A 23,490-nucleotide genomic window follows, 5' to 3' on the forward strand; every position below is an offset into this window, starting at 1 on the left:
CCTCGGTACCACCATCCCTCCCAGTGTGACCCTCCCTCGGTACCACCACCTCTCCCAGTGTGACCCTCCCTCCCTCGGTACCACCAACTCCTCAGTGTGACCCTCCCTCGGTACCACCCCCTCTCCCAGTGTGACCCTCCCTTGATACCACCATCCCTCCCAGTGTGACCCTCCCTCGGTACCACCACCTCTCCCAGTGTGACCCTCCCTCCCTCAGTACCACCCCCTCTCCCAGTGTGACCCTCTCTCCCTCAGTACCACCACCTCTCCCAGTGTGACCCTCCCTCGGTACCACCACCTCCCCAATGTGACCCTCTCTCAGTACCACCACCTCTCCCAGTGTGACCCTCTCTCAGTACCACCACCTCCCCAGTGTGACCCTCCCTCGGTACTGCACCTCTCCCAGCGTGACCCTCATTCAGTACCACCACCTCTCCCAGAGTGACCCTCCCTCATTACCTCACTAGTTGACCCTCCCTCAGTACCACCACCTCTCCCATGGTGCGCTGCTCTCTCCCATTGCTTCAATCATTCTGAAACGATCTCGTCCCTGGAGTGTGAGACCAGGCTCAACCCTTGATGCAGATGTAACCGAGCCATGGGTTACATTTCAGACCGTACCGATGTGTAGATGGTTGGGGTGAGGTAGCAGAGCAGCCGAATGTCGTCCTCCTGGCACGCCTTCATGTCCATCATGAGACAGGTGTGGAGGTCCCCGAGCTGGGTGGCCTGAGCAAACGACTCGTAGAGCCTCATCTTCCCCGCTGCAGCTTTACTGAAAGAAACAGGCACCGCAGTAAGGGGCACGTAAGGTGGGCCAAGCTACTGCACTTCCCTCGCTCACCACCTCCACTACTGGATCTGGCCCACTTTCTGCCAGGGGTTAGTTAATCAAAACGTCTTAGTGGATCCGAGCCCACAGCACAACTGACACCAAATACACATTGGGATTTATCTACTTAAGCTCATTTTATTCCATATCCGTACTTTGGCTGAAGGTTGTTTTTTGTTGCATGTCATGTCCTGAACAACACACCACAGCAAATTCTTAATACGTGTAAAATTATGGTGCTCAAAGTTAACCCTTGCAGGATAGTGGGTGGGGAGGGTATGTCAGAAGTAGATTTTTTTAAAACATAGAATGGTGGCTGCATGGAATGGGAAATATAACCATTACACAGGGAATGTGGGCTCTCTATGGATGTGCTGGGTCAGTGCAGACTTTGTGTCTAATCCATGCTGGCTCTCGTAGGGACTGCAGACAGAGCTTACCCTGCTTAACGCTTACTGTACCTGCCCTGCAAGGGCGGTGCAAATGGAACTTATCTTGACATTTAACACATTGAATAAACCACATTGTCCCTGTCCCAGGACTGAGTGATGAGACAGTGCAGGAACTTCAGTCTGTGACTAACCACACAGTCCTCTTTCAGAGATTGCGTGATGGGGCAGCGAAGGAGTTTCACTCTGTGACCAACCTGCATTAACTCTGTCCTGGGACTGTGTGAGGGGACAATGCAGAGGAGTTTCACTCTGTGACTAACCTATCCTGTCTCAGGATTGTGTGATGGGACAGCGCAGGAGCATCGCTCTGTGACTAACCCATCCCGTACCTGTCCAGGACTGTGTGTGGTGGGATGGTGCAGAAGAAGCTTCACTCAGTCGGGCAGCATCTGTGGATGGACATGAACAGGCAACGATCCAATTGCCCACTTCCCTTCACAGAAGCTGCCTGACCCACTGAGTTCCTAGCAGATTTTCCGTTCTCCAGAATCCACAGCTCCTCATGTTTCACTGTGCGTCTGCCACATACACAGACTCTGCTGAAAACATAGAGCAAGCTATTCTGCACAGCCAGAGAACCAGGGCTGGGAAAAGTGCAACACAACACCCTTGTAAAACGTCTTCAGAAATGTTAACTTCGAGGTTTAGCTTGTTTTTGGAAACAGGTGTATTCTATCTCAATAGCCTCCAACTTGATGGCACTGAAGATTAATTTCTCCAACTTCCAGTAATTTCTCCAGCTCCCCTTCTCTCCGTTTCTATTCCCCATTCTGGCTCCCCTCTTACTCTTTCTCTTCTCCTCATCTGCCCATCACATCTCTTTGTGCCTGTTCTCCTTCCCTTTCTTCCATGGTCCACTCTCCTTTCCTATCAGATTCTGTCTTCTTCAGCCATTTACTTTTCCCCCCATCACATCCCAGCTTGTGATTTCACCCCCCCCCCCCCTCACCTCTCACCTGCCAGCTTGTACTCCTTCCCCTCCTCCCATGGTCCACTCTCCTCTCCTATCAGATTCTGTCTTCTTCAGCCATTTACTTTTCCCCCCATCACATCCCAGCTTGTGATTTCACCCCCCCCCCCACCTCTCACCTGCCAGCTTGTACTCCTTCCCCTCCTCCCACCTTCTTACTCTGGCACGTGTTGCTCTGGATTTGCAGCATTTGCAGAATTACTTGCGTTAAGCAACCCTTACCTGGCTCGTAGATAGTAGAGGAGGTGGTAACCGATCTTTGGCTGCTTCTGGTATAATTCGGACAGGAGCTCCAGGAGCAACGAGAAGCTGCTGTTATCCTCTTGCATTTGGCACAGATTCCTAGGTAGCAACAGACAGAATTAACCGCAGCTCCCGCACGGGAACAAAGTCCGGCAAAACCCTGGCCTCTACGCCCCAGTAGGGACAAAGGTCAGAGTCAAAGTCAAATTAATTATCAAAGTACATTAATATAGCCCTTGAGATCTTGCAGGCATTTACAGGAAAGAAATATAATAGAATTAATGAAAAGCTATACATAAGCAAAGACTGACCAACAACTGAAGTGCAAAAAACAACTTAGTTACACAGACAGGTGATACAAAGAAAATGAGTTGTAGAGTCTTTGAAAGTGAGTCTGCAGGTTGTGGAATCAGTTCAGAGTTGTGGTGAGTAAGGTTTCAGAAGCCTGATGGCTGCAGGGTACTACCTGTACCTGAACCTGGTTGGGTGGGACCCAAGGCTCCAGCAACCCCTGCCTGATGGTATTAGCAAGACGAGAGCTTGGCCCGGAAGGTGGGGGGGGGGGGGGGGGGGTTCCTTGATGATGATGATGCATTATTGTGACAGCACTCCATGTAAATGCAGAGAGGTGTAAGGGCGTTGAGGTTTATCAAGACTTTTTCATCACTGCAGGGTTCGAATCCTGAAAATCCATCCCTGACCAGCACAGAGGGAGCCTATGACCCACACAATCAAGCTGTCTAAGACGACAGCTTGCCACCAGCCAAGCGTCCACAATACAGTCACATGCACATTCACCCGAGGATAAAAGTGGGCTCTGCACTCAAACTCAATCTGCCTGCAGGGATGAAGGAGAATTGGGTATCCCTTGGGACATTGCAACAGTGAGTACTTGCAGAGAAAGTGATGGCTGACTTCCATTTTGCGATGTATTTCCAGATTGTCAAAGAGTTCAGTCAGTGACCTGAACCTACCTGAAGGTTACATAAAGTGGCTTTCCCACAGACTCCTCCAGAGACCTGCAACAGAAACCATTAAAACGTCACATACACCAATCAACAGCCAATAAATACAGCAAAACAGCCTTTGATGGAGCTTTAACGGAGTGTAGCCAAACACGGTTCGACAGCAAACCACAGGAGCAGACACTACCAAGATCACCAAAAAAAATGTGGAAAAAAAGGCTCAGTTTGAAGAGCACACTTGATAGAATGATGGGCAGAGAAAAGTTATGCGGTCGATTATAGTGCTTAGGTAACAGATGGCACAGCCATCTTAAAATTAGGGGACAGCAACACGGTAGCGCAATTACTTTACAGTACAATTTGGGGTTTGATTCCCATCGCTGTCTGCAAGGAGTTCTCCCTGTGGGTTTCCTCCCACATTCCAAAGATGTTTGGTTAGAGTTCGGGTTAAGTAAGTTATGGGCATGCCATGTTTGTGCGAAGTATGGAGACTATCCCCAACACAATCCCCAAACTGCGTTGGTCGTTGACACAAACGATGCATTCCACTGTACATTTTGATGTACTTGTGACAAATAAAGCTAAACTTTTTTTAATCTACCCACGTACCTGTCCAAGAACTTTTAAAATTTGTCCATTTGGGTTTGCAGCTGTCATGTATCCTACCTTTTAGGGAGCAGCATTCTCTTCAAAGTTCAAAGTAAATTTATTATTGAAGTGCCTACAGTGGTGCTAGAAGGTTTATGAACCCTGTAGAATTTTCTCTATTTCTGTATAAGTATGACCCAAAACAAGATCAGATCTTCACACAAGTCCTAAAACCAGATAAAGAGAACCCAATTAAATAAATAAAGCAAAAACATTATACTTGCTCATTTATTTATTGAGAAAAATGATTCAATATTACATGTATTTGTTGGAAAAAAATATGAACCTTTGCTTTCAGGAACTGGTGTTGTACAGCAATAACTTCAAACAAACGCTTCTGGTAACTGTTGATCAGTTTTGTACATCGGCTTGGAGGAATCCTTACAAAACCGATTAAACTCTGGGGAGTTATTGGGCCTCTTTGCATGAAATGCTTGCTTCAGGTCCTTCCACAACATTTCTATAGGATTAAGGTCAGCACTTTGACTCAACCATTCCAAAACACAAATTTTCTTCTTTTTTAATCATTCTGTTGTTGATTTATTTTGGTCTTTCAGATCACTGTCTTGTTGCATCACCCAACTTCTATTAAGCTTCAGGTGATGAACTGCTACCCTGACATTCCCCTGTAAAAGATCTTGATACAATTTTGAATTCATTGTTCCCTCAATGATTGCAAGCTGACCAGGCCCTGAGGCAGCAAAGCAGCCCCAGACTGTGATGCTCCTTCCACCATGCTTCACAGTTGGGATGAGGTTTTGGTGTTGGTGTGCAGTGTCCTTTTTCCTCCAAACATAGCAGTGTGCATTTCTGCCAAAAAGTTCTACTTCTGTTTCATCTGTCCATAGAATATTGCCCCAGGAGCACTGTGGAACATCTAGGTGGTCTTTTGCAAACCTGAGACGAGCAGCACTGTTTTTTTTACAGCAGTGGTTTCCCCTGTGGTGTCCTTCTGGGAACATCATTCTTGTTTAGTGTTCTCGTTTATGAACAGAGACTTGAGCCAGTTCTAGAGGTTTCTCCAGGTCTTTTACCGTTACCCTTGGGTTCTTTTTCACCTCCTTCACCATTGCACATTTGGCTCTTGGTGTGATCTTTACAGGATATCCACTCCTAGGGAGAGTAGCAACAGTACTGCATTTCCTCCATTTGGGGACAATTTCTCTTACTGTCGACTGATGAACACTCAGGTCTTTAGAAATGCTTTTGTAGCCTTTTCCAGCTTAATGCAACTCTATAATCTTTCTAAGGAAAGTTGTTCTGATTGAGGCACGGTGCACATAAACTGACCTTTCTTGAAAAGAGCAAGCTCTGTCAGTAACCTGACTTTGTGTATCTTTTTTATAGGGCAGGGCACCTCTAAAACCCTCACCTCCAATCTCATCTCATTGATTGGAATATCTGACTCCAATAGCCTTTGTAGAAGGCATTATCCCAGAGGTTTGCATACTGTTTCCAACAAATACATGTAAAATTGAATCATTTTTCTCAATAAATAAATGAGCAAGTATTATGTTTTAGTGTTATTATTTAATTGGTTTCTAGTTTTTTGGGCTTGCGTGAAGATATGATCACATTTTAGGTCATATTTATGCAGAAATAGAGAAAATTCTACAGGGTTCACAAGCTTCCTAGTACCACTGTATATGTCACCATAGACAACCTTGAGGTTCATTTTCTTGTGGGCATTCACAGGAAAAACAAAGAAGGACAATAGAATCAATAAAAACAGATGAAAATTTGAAAAAGGGGCAGTGTAGTGGTTAGCGTAACACTACACGGCACCAGTGACCTGGGTTCAATTCCTGCCGTTGTCTGTAAGGAGTTTGTATGTTCTCCCCATGAGCATGTGGGAATCCTCTAGGTGCTCTGATTTCCACCCACATTCCAACGATATATAGGTTGGTAGGCTAATTGGTCACATGGGTGTAACTGGGTGGCTTGGGCTCTTTGGGACGGGAGGGCCTGTTACCATGCTGTTTCTGTCAATAAGATAAAAACTACACACAAACAATTACAGAAGAGTCTAACATGACCCTGTTGAATTGCTTCTGTCTCCATTGCTACAGGGCAAGAGCCTCTGATAATTAATGACACACTTGCACTAACTAATTTAATAACCAACCGACAATCCTGTATTTACTCCTGGCAATGAAACCACATTGGATAATAGCACCTGAGCCCCAGACTCAGCGGCAGCATTTACAGACTAATTAAGAAACAATTACGCAGTTGAAATAATTCACCTCACACTGTGAGCTGTTTTATGTTTGAAAGTATTGAGGACTGCGGGTGTGTGGTACACCAAGTCCCAGTGAGATGATCATGAACCAACTGCAGCTTTACCAAGAGTGCTGCAAATAACAGACTGCAGACGCTGGACAGAGACGTCTGCCAGTCGTAAAATTGTGAGTTCAAGTCCCACACTCGGCACAGAATTAAACATCTTGGCCAATACTCAGCAGGGTCAGGCAGCATCTATGGAAAGGAACGAAGAGTCAATGTTTTGGGCAGAGGCCTCTCATCAGGAAGGGACTCCTCTCTATTGATGCTGCCTGACCTGCTGAGTTCCCCTAGCATTTTGTGTGTGTGTGTATGTTATTCTGAATATCCAACATCTGCAGAATCTCTTGTGTTTAGGTCAATACAGTGACACTCACTGGCAGCAACGAAGTACCACAGTATGCAGTGGGGGGCTGGCGAGGAAGCCCAACAATATGTGAAAGGGGCTATACTAATAAGAGAGCATCAAGCTGTCAGGGGTGGCATGGTAGTGTAGCGGTTAGCATGATGCTGTTATAGCTCGGGGCATCCGAGTTCAGAGTTCAATCCTGGCACCCTCTCTAAGGAGTCTGTACATCCTCCCCGTGAAATGCATGGGTTTTCTCCAGGTGCTCTGGTTTCCTCCCACAGTCCAAAGATGTACCAGTTAGTAAATTAATTGGTCATTGTAAATTGCCTCGTGATTAGATTGGGACAGACAGATAAATAAATAAAACACAGCACAGAGGGAGCTCTGGTAGGGAAGAAGGTAGTAAAAGAACAGTAAGCTGGAGTCCGAGGGAAACAGGAAGAGATAATTAAATTTAAAATAACTTGCTCCCTTTGACTCTCTATTCAACTCTAGCTGGGAAGGAATTGGAGTGGAGGGCAGGGTGGGGTAAGGAGGGCAGTTTGTAACCTTTCCTCCTGCCCCAATCTAGCCACTTTTTTTAAAAACACATGGAGCTGAGGCGAGTTTGAGAGCCCTTGGCAGTTTGTAATGGGAAACAGTACACTGCTTGCCCAGCAAAGGGCTGTTGGCAGGTTCCACATTATCACATACTCCCACCAAAATCTCAATGTGAAGAAATGGTCCATAATTCATTCCGTATCGACTGCCGGCTGGTGGCGTAGTGGCATCAGCGCTGGACTTTGGGGCGACAGGTCCCGAGTTTGAATCCAGCCGGCTCCCTTGCACGCTCTCCATCCGTGCCTGGGTTGAGTGTCAAGCTAGCAACTCCACCTCGTAAAAAAATACCCGGAGAAGGATGGGCTCAAAAAGATATCACCAAAAAGATCAGTGCAAAAAGCTTGTCATGACGGCGCCCTGACAACTCCACCAGGAGTTAAGGGCACGCGTGCACACACACACACACACACACTCACACTCACACTCACACTCACACTCTTCAGAAAACCGTGGAGTGCAGATGCTGCTGAGGTTGAGAGGGCTGAGAGCTTGAAATCCCCAAACGGCAACCAACCTGTGCCGGTCCAACCATGTTGATGTCATGGCCAAGAAAACTCACCAACAACTCTAATTTCTCAGGAGGCAAAAGAAATTTGTACTCGTTAATCCTTACTCATTTTTAATGACGCAGCATAGAAAGCATCCTAGTTGGATAACTTGGCATGGCAACTGCTCTGCCTGTGACTGCAAGAAACAGCAGTGAGTTGTTGACACAGTTCAGCACATCACAGAAACCAGCCTCTACTTCTAAGGGCTCTTGTATCTTCTGCCCAATTTTGTATCCTCTGTCCTCAGATAATTATCAGAGGGAATGTTCAAGGTGGGTGGGGGTCTCTGTCTATACTACTTACTGCCTCAGTAAAGCAACCAGCAGAATCAAAGGCTGGAAACACTTACTACCAGGCTCACGACCAGCTTTTACCAAACTGTTATGTATCCTACCCTATGATAAGATGGACCCCTGACCTCATAATTTACCTTGTTAGGATCCTGCACTTTGCTTACCAGGACTGCACTTTCTCTATAGCCGTTTACACTTCATTCTGCATTGTTGTTTTCAAAGGATTCAAAGTACATTTATCATCAAAGTATGTATAATTTATACACCTTGAGATTTGTCTGCTTACAGGCAGCTACAAAACAAGAAAACCGAAAAACCCCAACTGCAAAAAGAAAGACCCAATGTGCAGGGAAAGAAAAAGCACAAATCATGATCTAGCCTCAATGCACCATGTTATGTTTGAGGTGTATAAATACTATGCAAAACAAGTTTTTCAGTGTATCATGGTACATAATAAACCAATTCCAATTCTCTCCCCACCTTCTCGTCCTGTCCTGATCTTTGCCCAATCTTCCCTTGCTTTGAACCAGCTGGTATGAACGTGCAAAAACAAACCCACACACACAAAATAAAAATATTTCCAAGTCAAAACTTACTCCTCTGTGATCTCCTCAGGTAGAACTTCTCCCCTGAAGTGTCCCTTGAACAATTCGACTAAGCAAGAAGCCAATGTCACCATGAGTTCGGTATCAAAATCGTCCTTCCAGAGAGAAGAAACAACAAATTATAAGACAGCCACTGACAGGAATGTTTCTACATGTCGGGGAGCTACTGTGCATTCTGGAACCGCACAGACTTAGTCACCCCAAGATTCAAAGCATTTACCACCTAGCCCACCTAACTCAATGCGACACACAATCTGCCGGACGAACTCAGAAGGTTAAGCAGCATCTGCAGTGCAGTGGATGGGGGCAAGATGAAAGTGGAGGGGATGAATTGTCAACATTTCATTCTGAAACCCTGCCTCAAATACCTCCACTCCTCTCCCCACCAGAGATGCTGCTTGACCTGCTGAGGCCTTCCAGCAGATTACTGCACCTGCAGTCTCTGTTGTTTAGAACGAGGCTTACTTCCAGCACCGTAGGTTGCCGTGTTTCCCAATGCATTGTGGCTCCCAGTGTGACGACTGCTCGATTCTCCTGCTCTGGCCTTGACTCTCAGTGGAGTTGCTCGTCCCTTTTGACGCAGTTTTCTCCAGTCAATAAACCCATCCCCGCGCCAATACTCCCTGAACACTCCTGTCCCCTGGCAGGTGGCCATGCACAAAATTTCCTCCCTAAACCTTTCTGTGGCCTGAATCACTTCTTAAACACAAGGTACTACTCAAAACCTGCCTCATTGGTCCTGACGACTTCTAGACTGGCTGAAACAACTTCACTCCTGCAGTTTCCCATCATCAAAGTACGTATATGCTACCATGTACTAAGTACCTTGAAATTCATTTTTGCAGGCATTTGCACGAAAAATACAATAGAATTTTACGAAAAACCTTACCTGTAAATAAAGACTAACAAACAACCAACATGCAAATGAAGATGGACTGAAAATAAAAATAATACTGAGAACATGGGTTGTAAAGAGTCCCTGAAACTGAAGTTATCCAGGCCGGTTCAGAGGCCTGATGGTTGTAGGGTAATAACTGTTCCTGAACCTGGTAGTGTGAAAGCTTCTGTACTTGCTGCCTGATGGTAGCAGCGAGAAGGGGTTATAGCCTGGATGATGGATGCTTTCTTGTGGCAGTGCACCATGTAAATGTACTCAGTGGTGGGGAGGGCCTCTTTACCATTGGAGCTGGTCACCTCCCCTTCTTCCCCCTTGTGTAACGTATTTAACCATTCCTGATTTCAAACACTGCTCTCTGAATCCTATTGAGAATTTGGAGAAGCTCTGGTGGAGCGCCAGCATGGACAAGATAGGCTCAAGTCTCCTTGTGTGCTACACCAGTTTATGATTCACTGACATTCCTCTTAACCCTGGAAGATATAGCCACCTTCACTTACTCACCCTCAGTAGGGAAAGGGACGAGAGGAGTTTAGTTTCAGTCACCTTGCTATAGAAAAGAGCCTATTAAATTAGAAAGAGCGCAATGAAGATTTACAAGAATGTTGGCAGGACTTGAGAGACTGAGTGATGTCTGGTAGAGGTGCGTAAGATTATAGGGGCCGAGGCGGGGTGAATGCAGTCTTTTCACAGCACTGCAAAATCGAGAACTAGAAGGCACAGATTTAGGATAAGGGGCAAAGATTTAATAAAAACTTGAGGGGCAACCTTTGAAGAAAAAACACAAAGAGTGATATCTATATGGAATGAGTGCCAGTGTAAGTGGTTAAGGGAAATACAATTAACAAAATTTAAAAGACAGTTGGGCAGATACATGGTTTAGAAAGTTATGGGCCAATGAGACTAGCTTAGATAATGCATCTTGATTGGCATGAACCAGATGGGCCAAAAGGCCCTATCTCATACTATATAACTCAATGCCTCTATAAGTCTAGTGACCTGCAGTGATACAGGATTACAAAGGGGGTACTTTGAATGCTTACCTCCAGTATCATGTCCACAATTTCCTGCATTATTTCACACTGAATCTCCGTGTCACTGAAAGGGAGTGAGAAAACAGAACAAATCAGCGAGAGTGCAAGCAAACTGGAGCAGGAGGTGATCATTCAAGGCCACTATTCAATATCCTCATGGCTGCTCTGCCCTAGGCCTCTCCTCTTCTTGGCAGAATCGGATAACGTTTATCTCATCTGTGCCGACTGCGATGCCCACCTACATCAATCCCACTTGTCTGTGTCTGGCTCACATCCCTCAACACATTCCCCATCCGAGTACCTTTTAAACATTATTACAGTACCTGCTTCTAGCACCTCTGGCAGCTCACCAGGGGGTATAGGAGCCTCAAGAACCAAACTTTAGCAAGAGCTTCTTCCCATGTTCAGATTTCTGGACAGCATATGAACCCTATCTCATTATTTTGCTCTTTTTTCCCCAGTATTTATTTCTTATCATAACTTAATAAGACAAATTTCAAATAAAACAACAAATTTATTGGCAACTGTTAATAATAATAAACCCCATTCAGATTATTTCAGATAACCATCATCCTTTATGTAAAATTATATTAAGTTTAAGTTTATGTTAAGTTTCTTTTTACAAAACTTATTTTATAATTTATACTACTTTTATGTTTTTGCACTGTACTGCCACAAAACAACAAATTTTACATCATAAATCAGTGATAATAAATCTAATTGTGATTCTTTTGTCACGTCTGTAATGTACTGTGTTGCAACAGAAGGTTAATTTTACAACCATAAGACAAAGCAGCAGAATCGGGCCAAGAAAGGTTGAAAGATTGGAGCGACTGGGTTTGTATACACTGGAATTTAGAAGGATGAGAAGGGATCTGATTGAAACATATAAGATTATTAAGGGATTGGACACTCTAGAGGCAGGAAACGTTCCCGATGTTGAGGGACTCCAGAACCAGAGGCCATTAAGAATAAGGGGTGGGCCATTTAGAAGAGTTCAGAAAAAACTTTTTCACCCAGAGAGTTGTGGATCTATGGAATGCTCTGCCTCAGAAGGCAGTGGAGGCCAGTTCTCTGGATGCTTTCAAGAAAGAGTTAGATAGAGCTCTTAAAGATAGCGGAGTCAAGGGATATGGGGAGAAGGCAGGAATGGGGTACTGATTGTGGATGATCAGCCATGATCACATTGAATGGTGGTGCTGGCTCGAAGGGCTGAATGGCCTGTTCCTGCACCTATTGTCTATTTGGCCTATCGAATCTGCTCTGCCATTCACTCATGGCTGATTTATTATCCCTCTCAACCTCATTCTCCTGCCTTCTTCCCGTAACCTTTGAAACCCTTAATAATGAAGAAACTATCAGCCTCCGCTTTAAATATACCCAACCACTCGGCCTCCACAGTCAGAATCAGGTTTAATATCACTGGCATAAGCTGTGAAATTTGTTAACTTGATGGCAGCAGTACAATGCAATACATAATACAGAAAAAAAAATACTGTACTTTATTTACAAGTATATATGTATATCAAACAGTTAAATTAAAAATAGTGCAGAAACAGAAATAATATAAAAAGTAAGGTAGTGTTCATGGGTTCAATGTCCATTTAGAAATTGGATGGCAGAGGGGAACAAAGTGTTTCTGAATTGCTGAGTGTGTGCATCAGGCTTCTGTACCTCCTTCCTGATGGTAGCAAAGAGAAGAGGGCATGTCCTGGATGATGGGATTCTTAGTAATGGACAGATTCACCAGCCTCTGACTAAAGAAATTCCTCCTCATCTCTGTTCTAAAAGGACATATATTCTGAGGCTGTGCCCTCTGGTCCTAGACTCTCCTACTTTCATGGCATTTATACGTTGTGTTTAGCTACGACAATGAACTTGAACAGTGGCAGTTCCCCAATCTTTCAAAACACCCATATACATTCTCTTTAGATAACCCAAACGATATACCCTCCACAAGTACAGAATTCTAGGGATTCTCTACCATATTTCATGGGAGTCGGAGATATTAGGGTGGAAAACAACTCCTTCGCCCAGTGAAGACCTCACTGACTACTGAACTCCCTGCCACCACCCAGGTCTCATCATGTATAAAATGTCAGTAGTGTTATACTGTTTATTTATTAAACTTGTATCATAAATGCACCTTATTATTTGTTAATTTATTTGTGGTAAAATTGTTTTATGTGCTACGTGTGAGTTATTTGTATTGTGTTGTGCACCTTGGTCCGGAGGAACGTTATTTTGTTTGGTTGGTATACATGAATACGGCTGAATGACAATAAACCAAAGGAGTGGATCCCAGTCCACATGTTCAAACTCCCAATTCTCAGCTGCTCAGCTAAACTCGGCATTTTGAACTCAACATGCACAATTCAGCCAATCCGTCCAGTCCGCTGGCATCATTGTGGGGGCCACTTATAAGCATTATTAGAATATAACTCTCAGGAGGGATTTTTTTAAAAAAAGATATCAGCACCAGCCAGCCCTGTGAGTAAAGCTTGACACCTCCAGGATAAGTCCAGGACACATCATGACCTACCCATCATGTCCATGCACCATTATCTGTCTGCACTGCGTTTTCCAATTCCACCAGGCAGGGTCCAAAACCAAAAGGAGGAGGGTTAGGCACTGGGCTAGCAACCCCATCCAGTAAAAATTCAGGGCTACAGAAACACCAACAGAAGCTACAAAGACCACATGCATGGGAGAGGAAAGAAGACCGGCCCAGGCCATTTACCAGGAGCATTGCATACAAAGGGGCATTGTTGAGGATCCCTACCACCAAACCAATAATCTCTCTGATCCACTACCATCAAGAGTGAGTTACAGGAGCATCAGGACTAGGAATGCTTCTTCCCTCAGACTGTGAGACTAACGAATATCCTGCCCTCACCGAGATCAGATCACCAGGACAGCAGAGCTGTTCACTATTTACCTGTGTGTGCACTCCACAGGCATTTTGAATTACAAGTTATTTATACTGTGTGTGTGATATATGTATTGTGGGTGCACTGTGGTCCAGAAAAACACTTGATTCATTTAGTTGTATATAAGTACAGTCAGATAGCAATAAAACTGAACTTGAGGGGATTCTGGCGAGCTGCTGTTGGCTTATCCCAACTGGGATAAAGGGCTTAAGTAACTGTACTTTCTCCGCAAGTGCAACAAATCAGTCTGCATTGCTATTGCTTTTCCCTTGTACTACTTCCATGTACCAATGTGATTACACAATCTGTATGGATGGCATGCAAAACAAAGATTTTCACTGTACCTCAATGCATGCGACAATAATAAACCAATTTACCAACTAATGGTGGCACACTAGTGCAGCTAGTAGAAAAGGTGCCTCAGCTCCCGCAGTCCACTGTGTGGAGTTTGCACAGGCTCTCTGTGACCAAGTCACTCTGCCCACCCTCCCAAGAGGAGCCATAAGGGTTAGTAGGTTAATTGGTCACACAAGTGTAACTAGGCAGCGTGGGATCACTTGTAACAGTGCTGTATCTCTCAATAAAGAGAAAAAATAAAGAAAGAAATATTAATTGGCTGCTATATATTGATCTGAGTGTGTGAGTGAATGGATGGGAATGTGGGGAAACTAGGTTATGTAGAAAATCAGCAGGGGAAGGGGATTGTTCTGTGAGCTGGCACAGACTTAACTCATCCACAGTGGTGTAGCAGTTAGCATGGCAGTACTACAGCTCAGGACATTGGAGTTCAGAATTCAGTTCCCGCGCTGTCAGTAAGGAGTTCCATCCCACAATGCAAAAACGTAATGGTCAGTAGATTAATTGGTCATTGTAAATTGTCCTGTGATTAGGCTAGGATTAAATAGGTGCATTGCTGGTTGGTGTGGCTCGTTGGGCCAGAAGAGCCTGTATCTCTAAATAAATATGCAGAAATCAAGTAGCCTTGACTGGTAACCTGTCCACAACCTAAGTAAGACATTGACTAGCCCACCCCATCTACGCCATCGTATGTACACCATTTGCAAAAAGTACTGCAGTAACCTTCCACAGGACAGGAGCAACATCACCTCCTAGGAGTTGCCTCTCCAAGATGCTCACCAACCTGACTCTGGAATACGGAGCTGTCCTTTCTTCATTCCAGTCTAAGAGGGAAACTGACATCATCTGGACTTCACTGGATCAGAATGGTGGCTCTACAACACCCCCTCAAGCACAATCTCACAATTATCTTGGCCTCCGCAGACCACATAGGAAAAAGTGGACTAGAAGCTAACGAAGTTTAGATATTGTGTGAAAACACACAGAAACCCTGGAATCAAGGGGTTCACAGAGGCAGGCTTGGGAATCATATAAAGTAACTGTTTTCTCAAAGTTACAGGCTTGCACCTAACCATTAGGTCTGGTGCATTTAAATACAAAACAACAAATTCACAGGAAGAGTTACAGGCTTAAGGCTACTGGGAGATTTCTATCTCGAAAAGCATAGGCTGAATTCGAATTGAGGGGTTTGAGAGGTTTATTTATCGAACACATACCCTGTAGTGAATTACAGGCTGGATTTTAATTGAGGGGCTCAAAGATTAGCATTATTCGTCACAAAAATGTCAAAACATTGAAATGTGTTGTTTTGTGCCAACAATCAACACAATCCAAATATGTGCCGGGGGGCAGCCCACAAGTGTTATCATGTTTCTGGCCAATGTAGCATGCCCACAACTTACTAACCCTAACTACCTTGGAATGTGGGAGGGAAGTAGAGCATCTGCAGGAAACCCATGCGATCACGAGGGGATAGGTACAAACTCCTTACAGACAGCAGCAAAATAGAAGCCTGATTGCTGTAGCTGTAAAGCATTACCAAGTTTGCGGATGACACGAAGCTGGGCGGCGATGTTAGCTGTGAGGAGGATGCCTAGAGGATGCAGGGTGACTTGGATAGGTTAGGTGAGTGGGCAAATTCATGGCAGATGCAATTTAATGTGGATAAATGTGAGGTTATCACCTTTGGTTGCAAGACAGGAAAACAGATTATTATCTGAGTGGTGGCCGATTAGGAAAAGGGGAGGTGCAACGAGACCTGGGTGTCATTGTACACCAGTCATTGAAAGTGGGTATGCAGGTACAGCAGGCGGTAAAGAAGGCAAATGGTATGTTGGCATTCATAGTAAGAGGATTCGAGTACAGGAACAGGGAGGTTCTACTGCAGTTGTACAAGGACTTGGTGAGACCACACCTGGAGTATTGTGTGCAGTTTTGGTCCCCTAATCGAGGAAAGACATTCTTGCAATAGAGGGAGTACAGAGAAGGTTCACCAGATTGATTCCTGGGATGGCAGGACTTTCATATGAAGAAAGACTGGATCAACCAGGCTTATACTCGCTGGAATTTAGAAGATTGAGGGGGGATCTTATTGAAATGTATAAAATTCTAAAGGGATTGGACAGGCTAGTTGCAGGAAGATTGTTTCCGATGTTGGGGGAGTCAAGAATGAGGGGTCACAGTTTAAGGATAAAGGGGAAACCTTTTAGGACAGAAATGAGGATAAACTTCTTCACACAGAGAGTGGTGAATCTGTGGAATTCTCTGCCACAGGAAACAGTTGAGGCCAGTTCATTGGCTATATTTAAGAGGGAGTTAGATATGGCCCTTGTGGCTAAAGGGATCAGGGGGTATGGAGAGAAAGCAGGTACAGGGTTCTGAGTTGGATGATCAGCCATGATCATACTGAATGGTGGTGCAGGCTCTAAGGGCCAAATGGCCTACTCCTGCACCTATTTTCTATGTTTCTATTACACTACCATGCCCCAGCTATAGAGGTTTATACCTAAAACAATATATACCTATTAATGAGTTCCAGGCTGGATACGCCACGGTAACATAACAGTTAGCACAACGCAATTACAGCTCACTGTGTACTGGAGACTGGAGTTCAATTCCAGCACCGATCTGTAAGGAGTCTCTGTACATCCTCCTCTTGGAATGCACAAGCTTTCCCCGGGTGCTCTGGTTTCCTCCCACAGTCCAAACATGTACCGGGCAGGCTCACTGGACATTGTAAATTGTCCTGTGATTAGGTTAGGGTTAACCGGGATTGTGGCAGAGTGGTTCAAAGGGCCGGAATGGCTGACTCTATGCTGTATCGTTAAATAAATACACAAACAAACAGATCAGATTGCGGGGTTCACAAGGTTTATATGTAGAACAACACGTACCCTGCAGTGAGTTATAGGCTAGAAACTGATCGAGGGGTTCATCAGGTTCATGTCCAGAATAACATATACCTAGTAGTGAGTTACAAGCTGGAATTGAATCAATGGATTTGCAGAGTTTATATCTAGAATAACAGATTCTCCGTACTGAGTTATAGGCTGTAAACTAATCTAAGGGTTCATCCTTTCAAACTGCAGTCACCTCAGTCACATTTCCATTGCCAAAGTAATTATAAAACGTGAAGGTGAAAACAAATCTCCCCTGGATTAGCCCCCCCGAAGTTGATATTTCAAACCTCAACCCCTGGCCAAAGCTCTCCCTCCTAGACCAAGGAATATGGAAGGCACAGAGAGAATCTTTGCCTAACACTAGATCGATCTATCTCAACTCAGACGTCTGGAACTGCTACCAAGACCAGCAACCTTCACTTAAATCCCTCTCCGCCTCATCCTGCCCCAGACAAGATATTAAGGGGTGGGGTGGGGGTTTGGTCTTTCACAGTACAGCACAGGAGAAAAGGTGACCAATGGTAAAGTGCTTACGTGCGATAGTTGTCGTTATCTTCCTCTCTGTAGGGATGAGGTGGGCAGGTTTGGTGGGTGACAGGAAGCAAAAAAAGGTTAGTCACCATTGAGTCGATTCAATTGCAACATCTTCAGTCACAATTATCTGCTCCCTGACTTTTCAGACCTGTGTACTGGGACCCCACGTTTCATGAGTGTCCTGGCCAAACTGGAGCCTACAAAGGAAGTAGGCTGCTAGCTTGCCACCCTCCTGGAGAGTGGCCAACGCAATATCCAATTACAGATGGCTCTCTCCGCTACTCGCCCACCTGCATCCTTTGACTGCTCAATCCAAACCAGTCTTCATATCAGCACAGCGACTCAAGCACTTTTTCAAGGCAGAGAGTCATGGGCCAAATACTGCACGGGACTGAGCACAACAGTTAAGTTGATTCTCCTATCGTGTCCTGCTCAGAGAGATCAGTACCTGGCCCCATTGTCTCAAGACCAGAAGCTGGCGTGGGCCCCGCTGTCCCTGAGCACCAAGACACGGCGAGGGCCCTGATGTGGGGGGGTTTGCAGGATTGTGGTTGTGATACATTCTCTTTTTCTACCAAACATAATCAACTTCAGCACATTCATTTCACTGAGATAAGATGCACAAGGTGCTGATATCTGTCAGGGAAAGTCACCATGTGGAATACAAACCATCGCAGCTACACGGGGTCAGACAGGAAGGCAAACTGATTGATGAAATTTATAAACACGACAGGAACTGTGGGATCAGGCAGGAAACGGGACAGCAGTGAACTGAACTGAACCAGACAGATTGCCCCGCTCAGGATCTGGAACTATACCCTTCCTGGAAAAGAAATGGCTTAAGCAACCCCGTGATACTTTGTCTCCATACCGTCCTTTCTGAATGAGTAACACCTTTTCCCTCAGTGCTTCATCCAGCTGGTCCAAGTAGGGTGTGATATTGACAGGCTCCTCCACAACGGCTTCTTTAATTGGATGAAATCGGAATTCACGCTTCTTCCCTTTAAGATGAACATAGATCATAGATCATACAACAGTATAGCATAGTATTCAGCTTACAATCTTGTGCCGAGCTTTTAACCTACTCTAAGATCAATCTAACGCTTCCCTCCTGCATACTCATCAATTTTTCTTCCATCCATTTATCTATGAGTCACTTAAAATTTGGAATCTGTTGCCAGAAGCAGCTGTGGAGGCCAGGTTGTTGGGTGTATTTAAAGCGGAGATTGAAAGGTTCTTGACTGGCCATGGCACCGAAGATTACGGGGAGAAGGCCAGGGAATAGGGCTGAGGAAAAAAAAGGAGCAGACTCGATGGGCCAAGTGGCCTAATTCTGCTCGTGTCTTATGGTCTTAAATGTCCCTAACGTATCTGCCTCTACACAACCCCCACACGCACCTATGTCACTGTAAAAATTTCTGATATCCCCTCTGAACCTCCCTCCAATCACCTTAAAACTATGCCTCTTGTGTCAGGCATTTCCACACTGGGAAAATGTCTTTGGGAGTCCACTCTTATCTGATACACCTCCATCCAGTCACCTCTCATCTTCTTTCACTCCGAAGAGAAAAGCCCTAGCTTTCTCAACCTTTCCTCATAAGATATGCTCTCTAATCCAGAGTAGCATTTGGCAAAATTCCTTTGCACGCTCTCTAATGCTTCCACACCCTTCCTATGAGGTGACCACAACAAAACACAATACTCCACATTGAACACAAAACGCGTCACAAAGCACGTCAAAGGTGTGAATTTAACAGAATGAATCAGTTCATCCTCAGCAGCCACTCTTAAGGCTGTAATGGTGGCAGAGGGTTAAATTACCATAAGGCTAACCCAGACTCAATAAACAATGTGCTGGAGCGACTTAGCAGGTCGAGCAGCATCTATGGGGGTACAAAGGAATTATTGACGTTTTGGTCTGAAATCCTGCATGAGTGGTGAGACTGAACCTGACAGGGCAGGAATCCCACAGGAAAGGGTACTTCATCGGTATAAATCTTAAAAAAAAACAAATCCACACACAAGCCCTATGTCTTGTATAAAAATGTCATCCCAACACAAGCAAATGGCAAGACACGAGGGAGACTGCAGATGCAGGAAATCTGGAACAACACACCCAAAATTCTGGAGGAAGTCAGGCAGGTCATGCAGCATCTAAGGAGGGAAATGAAAAGTTGACGTTTCAATATTTCATCGGGGCTTTTTTTTGTAGAGAGAGTGGACGGCAGTGCATTCAGAAAGGGGTGAGGTTGCAATAGGTGAAGGGACTGGTGGTTGAGCAGGTTAATGCCTTGTCAGCAAGTAGAGATGAAAAGATCTGGAGCTGGCAGAAGGCCCAAGCAGTGTGTCAGTTAGGGCGTATTCTGGAGTTAGGGTATTTAGCAAATATTAATTTCACCAGCGACCAATCTTCAGATTTGACTGTGGGTCGCAGATTGAATTTAAAACGCAGCTCTGAACAGAAGCCCCCCCCTGGAGCTGCAAATTGGGGTTGATTACAAACCAGGAAACACCCATTCACATGATAACTGCATATGCATAAATCCAGAGAGAGAGCCAGTGGGGATTAACATTCAGTTTGGGTGTCTGGAGTGTGGGTGTGAAGAAGGATGCGTTGAAAAACTATACGTTATCCAAAGGAAGCATTGTGAATACATTGTAACTGTAGATTTGCCTGCTGTTACCTTTGATCTTCAGCATATAAAAGTGCCAATAATAGTGGGTGAAGCAGGCCTCTTCTTACAAGGGTGTCTCAATATAATGCTTGTTCCTCATTTTTGCTGAATATAACACTTCTATATCCACTAGATTCAGTGTCTCTCCGGTGACGTTGTATGTTGAAGAGAAGGGGAGCAGGGGCTGAAGGGCTCATTGACAGTGGGGTGGGGTGAGGAACCCCTGCCAAAGGCGGAGGCTGGGAGATGGAGGAGACAGCAGTCTACAACCTTCTGTAGCCACTTGCAATCCTGTGCATTGCAGCCTCTATACCAGGCTGTGAATGAAAGTTATTAGCAAATGTGTTCCATAGGACTCGATACTAATTTTCTTTGCTCGTGTTTCCAAAAAGCTAAGAGTGCGGAAAAGATTACAAGGACATTGCCAGGACTCAAAAACCTGACTTATAGAGAGAGGATGGCCAAGCTAGGACTTTATTTGTTGCAAGGCAGGAGAATGAGGGGTGACTTAAGAGAAATGTTTAAAATTGAGTGATAAGGTCTTTGGAGCTGGAGATTGTAGAGTGAGTTGGTGACAGTTCCTTGTGGATTTTACGTGCCAGTTCTAAAAAGCGAGTGGAGCTCATTGGGACTTGTCCGTGAAGTAGGAGATTGCTTGGGTTATTAGTAACTGAGCAAGGGCCGATAAAAAGAAGCGAAGTTTAAGTGGAGCAGCCATCGTTGGAGTGGTCAGGCTTTGGCTCAACAGGCTTCAGCAAGAACAGGCAGAGGCTACAACTTAAACCTGAGAAGTTAGAGCCAAGGGTATAACAAGTGTAGGCAAGATGGTAGTTAAGGCAGTGGTTTGCTCCTCCTGTAAAATGAGAGATTTCAGGATACCTAATGGCCTTCAAGAAGACTACAGGTACAAGAAGTGCATCCAACTTCAGCTCCTGACTGACAAGATTAAAGAACTGGAGCTGTAGCTGGATGTGCTCAGAACCATCTGGAAGGTTGAAAACCTCATAGAAGAGACTTTTACAGAGGTAGCCACACCCAGAGTGCAGGCTTCGAATAGTAGATGGGTAACCACCAGGGGAATAAGCAGTCAGTGCAGGGTTCCCCTGTGGCCATTTTCCTCAGCATCAAGCTTGGATGCATATGGGGGTGTGGAGGAATGACCTATCGGGGCACAACAGCAACAGCAGCCAGGCCAGTGGCACTGTGGCCAGCTCTGAAGCCAGCAGGGAAGGGTAAAGTCAGGTAGAGTGACAGTGACAGGAGACTTTATAGTTAGGGGGACGGACAGGAGATTCTGTGGCTTCAAAAGAGATACCAGGATAGTGTGTTGCCTCCCGGGTGCTAGGGTCCAAGATGTTTCAGAGCGGCTGTAAAAGATTCTCAAGAGGGAGGGTGAGGGAGTCGTGGTACACATTAGCACCAATGACGCAGGAAGAAAGGGGGAAGGGGGTCCTGTGCAGTGAGTATAGGGAGTTAGGAAAAAGGCTGAATAGCAGGATCTCTGGTTTACTCCTAGTAACACGTGCCAGTCAGGGCAGGAATAGGATGATAGTACAGATGAATGAGTGGCTGAGGAATTGGTGCAGGGGTCTGGGTTCCAGATTCTTCAATAATTGGAACCTTTTCTGGGTCAGGGAGGGACGGGTACATCTAAACTAATATCCTAGCCAGGAAGTTCATTAATGTAACTCGGGAGGGTTTAAACTAGTTTAGCAGGGGGATAGAAACCTGAACACCAGGTCAGAAAGTGGAGGGAATTTCAATTTTATGTATTTTAATTATGGATAAAGGTGACGAACTTAAGCATGGCTCAATATATGCAACTATGATGTTATGACAATTTTAGAGACTTGGATGAGAGGGGGCCAGGAATGGGTGCTTCAGAAAGGGTAAGATGAGGGAACACAAACCAATCTTCAGAGTGATCAGAAGTGGAGAGAGTGAGCAATTTCAAGTTCCTGTGTGTCAATATCCAAGGACCAAACCTGGATGCAACATATCGATGCAGCCGAAAAGAAGGCAAGGCAGCTGCTATATTTCATTAGGAGTTTGAAATTTGCTTTGTCAACTAAAGCACTTGAAAACTTGTACAAATGGAGAGCATTCTGTGACTGCATCACTGTCTGGTATGGGGGGGGGGAGAAGAGGTGTGACTACTGCAAGTTTCAAAATGAGTCAGCACTATACTAGCCCCCATTGTATCCAAGACATCTTCAGGGAGCAATGCCTTAGGAAGATGGTGTCAATCATTAAGGACCCCCACCACCCAGGACATACTACCTTCTCATTCTCATTGCTACCATTGGGAAGGAAGTACAGAAGCCTGAAGGCACACACTCAGTGATTCAGGAACAGCTTCTTCCCCCCTGCCATCCAATTTCTAAATGGACATTGAACCCATGAAGACTACCTCATTACTTTTTTTATTTCTATCTTTTTTTGCTCAACTTATTTTAACTATTTAAGAGACATATAATATATAGAGTGGCATGCAAAAGTTTGGGCACCCCTGGTCAAAATTTCTGTTACTGTGAATAGCTAAGTGAGTAAAAGATGACCTGATATCCAAAAGGCATAAAGTTAAAGTGACACATTTTTTTAATATTTTAAGCAAGATTACTTTTTTATTTCTATCTTTTACAGTTTCAAAATAACACAAAAGAAAAAGGGCCCAAAGCAAAAGTTTGGGCACCTTGCATGGTCAGTACTTAGTCACACTCCCTTTGGCAAGTATCACAGCTTGTAAATGCTTTCTGTAGCCAGCTAAGAGTCTTTCAATTCTTGTTTGGGGGATTTTTGCCCATTCTTCCTTGCAAAAGGCTTCTAATTCTGTGAGATCCTTGGGCTGTCTTGCATGCACTGCTCTTTTGAGGTCTATCCACAGATTTGCGATGATGTTTAGGTTGGGGGACTGTGAGGGCCATAGCAAAACCTTCAGCTTGCGCCTCTTGAGGTAGTCCATTGTGGACTTTGAGGTGTGTTTAGGATCATTATCCTGTTGTAGAAGCCATCCTCTCTTCATCTTCAGCTCTTTTTTTTTTAAAAAAACAGACGGTGTGATGTTTGCTTCCAGAATTTGCTGGTATTTAATTGAATTCATTCTTCCCTCTACCAGTGAAATGTTCCCCGTTCCACTGTCTGCAACATGAGCCCAAAACATGATCGATCCACCCCCGTGCTTAACAGTTGGAGAGGTGTTCTTTTCATGAAATTCTGCACCCTTTTTTCTCCAAACATACCTTTGCTCATTACAGCCAAAAAGTTCTATTTTAACTTCATCAGTCCACAGGACTTGTTTCTAAAATACATCAGGCTTGTTTAGATGTTCCTTTGCAAACTTCTGACACTGAATTTTGTGGTGAGGATGCAGGAAAGGT

The 23,490-nt window shown here is 44.8% G+C and overlaps 1 protein-coding gene across 3 annotated transcripts in view; it reads right to left on the bottom strand.

Moving 5' to 3' along the window:
* ints3 (integrator complex subunit 3) overlaps positions 1-23,490 on the bottom strand; it is a 153,531-nt gene that overhangs the window by 42,165 nt on the left and 87,876 nt on the right. For 2 of the 3 annotated variants that reach the window (XM_073061228.1, XM_073061226.1), the window contains exons 16-22: positions 18,310-18,439; positions 17,439-17,465; positions 10,727-10,781; positions 8,780-8,883; positions 3,472-3,516; positions 2,477-2,596; positions 622-775 (exon numbers count right to left, since the gene is read on the bottom strand). In XM_073061228.1, the coding sequence (XP_072917329.1) occupies positions 622-775; positions 2,477-2,596; positions 3,472-3,516; positions 8,780-8,883; positions 10,727-10,781; positions 17,439-17,465; positions 18,310-18,439 (635 nt within the window). The remainder of the gene's footprint in view (positions 1-621; positions 776-2,476; positions 2,597-3,471; positions 3,517-8,779; positions 8,884-10,726; positions 10,782-17,438; positions 17,466-18,309; positions 18,440-23,490) is intronic. The other variant, XM_073061227.1, reaches the window with a different exon arrangement.

The sequence above is a fragment of the Hemitrygon akajei genome, chromosome 11, assembly GCF_048418815.1.
Source record: "Hemitrygon akajei chromosome 11, sHemAka1.3, whole genome shotgun sequence".
Lineage (NCBI taxonomy): Eukaryota > Metazoa > Chordata > Chondrichthyes > Myliobatiformes > Dasyatidae > Hemitrygon > Hemitrygon akajei.